General features: G+C 37.0%; 1 protein-coding gene across 1 annotated transcript; it reads right to left on the reverse strand.

Annotated features, from left to right (window-relative positions):
* Positions 1-203: 203 nt before the first annotated feature.
* Positions 204-1,319, reverse strand: HTR1F (5-hydroxytryptamine receptor 1F; the record flags this gene model as incomplete). The annotated part of the gene is made up of 1 exon (XM_081327225.1): positions 204-1,319. The coding sequence occupies one exon, from the start codon at positions 1,317-1,319 to the stop codon at positions 204-206; it is 1,116 nt and encodes a 371-aa protein (XP_081183351.1).
* Positions 1,320-1,769: the final 450 nt, after the last annotated feature.

Consider the following 1,769-nt stretch of genomic DNA (forward strand, 5'->3'; position numbering starts at 1 on the left):
AATTATGGCATAAAATCAGGGCTATGAATGCACATGTAATATACAACTACTATAAAACTTTTTGGAACTTAATTTTACCCTTTGATTTGGTAAATTTTCAAGTGCAATAGGCAAAGTTCCATCAAGGGTAGATCTATTTCCCCCCCCACAAAAAGAGAGAGATTTAAATCAACCAATGACTAAATCTTTCTCTCTTTTTTTTTTCAGAGAGAGCTCCTACACTGAACAAGTTTCTGGAATGCTTTCTTAAAATCTTCATTAAAGATTGTATAAATCAGTGGGTTAACAAGAGAATTGATATAGCCCAACCATGTCAGAAAATTAGACATTTCTTCTGAAATTTGACATCTGTCACAGGTATTAACGACCACCTCTTTTACAAAGAAAGGCAGCCAGCAAATCACAAAAGCACCCAAAATCAAACCCAGGGTAGTTGCTGCTTTCCGCTCTCTTGTAGTAGAAATGCGTTGCCTTTTCCACCCTTTTTCATTCTTCGATTCCGAATCGGGGCTTCTCAGTGAAAACTGAATTCTGTCCAAATCTCCCACAGGGTTAGACCTTTTATCTTTTGTACGTGATGCAGTTGAAGATAGCCGGCAGCTTTTCTCATTTGCTTCCAAGAGGTCTTGCCCATTTGCTTCCTCTTTAAGAACCCGACTCATACTCCTTCTATGAAAAGTCTTGGCTGCTTTGTATATTTTGTAGTAAAGAATCAGAATTAATGTCAGTGGGATATAAAATGCTCCAAATGTAGAATATATAGTGAAAGCAATGTGGTCATGCTTAATGATGCATTCGTCATCTTTGCTGGCGGCTTGATGTCTCCAAAACAATGGTGGCATTGAAATGAAGATGGAAATAATCCAGACGATAGCAATCATAAAGCCAGCGTGTTTAGGGGTTCGCTTCCTGGCATATTCCACAGCATCAGTGATTGCTCTGTAGCGATCCAAAGCGATGGCTGAAAGGTGAAGGATGGAACAGGTACAGCAGGTGATGTCGACACTAAGCCAAATGTCACACATCACCTGACCCATGATCCAGGTTTCTTTGACAATGTAGACAATGCTGAAGGGCATGACGAGGATGGCCACAAGGAAATCAGTGACTGCCAAAGAGCATATTAAGTAGTTTGCAGGGTGGTGGAGTTTCCGTGTCACAATTATTGCAGTCATCACTAGAGAGTTGATAACTGTAGTCATCACTGCTAGAACGGAAAGGGTAATAGAAACTAGAATCTTGGAAGTTCCTTTTTTAAATGGTTCTGTATCATTTTGTTCCAGTGTATAATTTTGTTCAGTAAAGTTTAGGAAACCCATTATTTCCTTGAAGATTGTCTTTGCCTAATGAAGATACCTGCAGGGAAAGAGTTTAGAAAAAAAACCCCAATTAAAAATCCCCATTCTATAAATTTCCCAGTGTTCTACAATACACAAGAGTTTTTTTTAAGACTTTCTTCCCAATTTTTTCTGTCAAAACTTTGAGTAGAGTGTATTTGAGGATTTTTATAGAAAAAAAGGAATCAAATATGTTTTTATTTATTTATTTATATTTAAATTTATATACCGCCCTATTCCCGTAGGACTCAGGGCTGTTTACAGGGAAAATTAAAAGTTAAAATACATCATATACAATTAAAAACGATTAAAACTAAGATTAAATTAATCCCTGAACTTAACTAAAACCCCATTAATTAAAAATTAAAACCCCTCAGTCTGGGCCAGACAACTCAAAAAACCAAGTTTTCAAGTCCCTACGAAATGAGCGAA

The sequence above is a fragment of the Vipera berus genome (assembly GCF_964194415.1).
Source record: "Vipera berus genome assembly, chromosome: 4".
NCBI classification, from domain to species: domain Eukaryota; kingdom Metazoa; phylum Chordata; class Lepidosauria; order Squamata; family Viperidae; genus Vipera; species Vipera berus.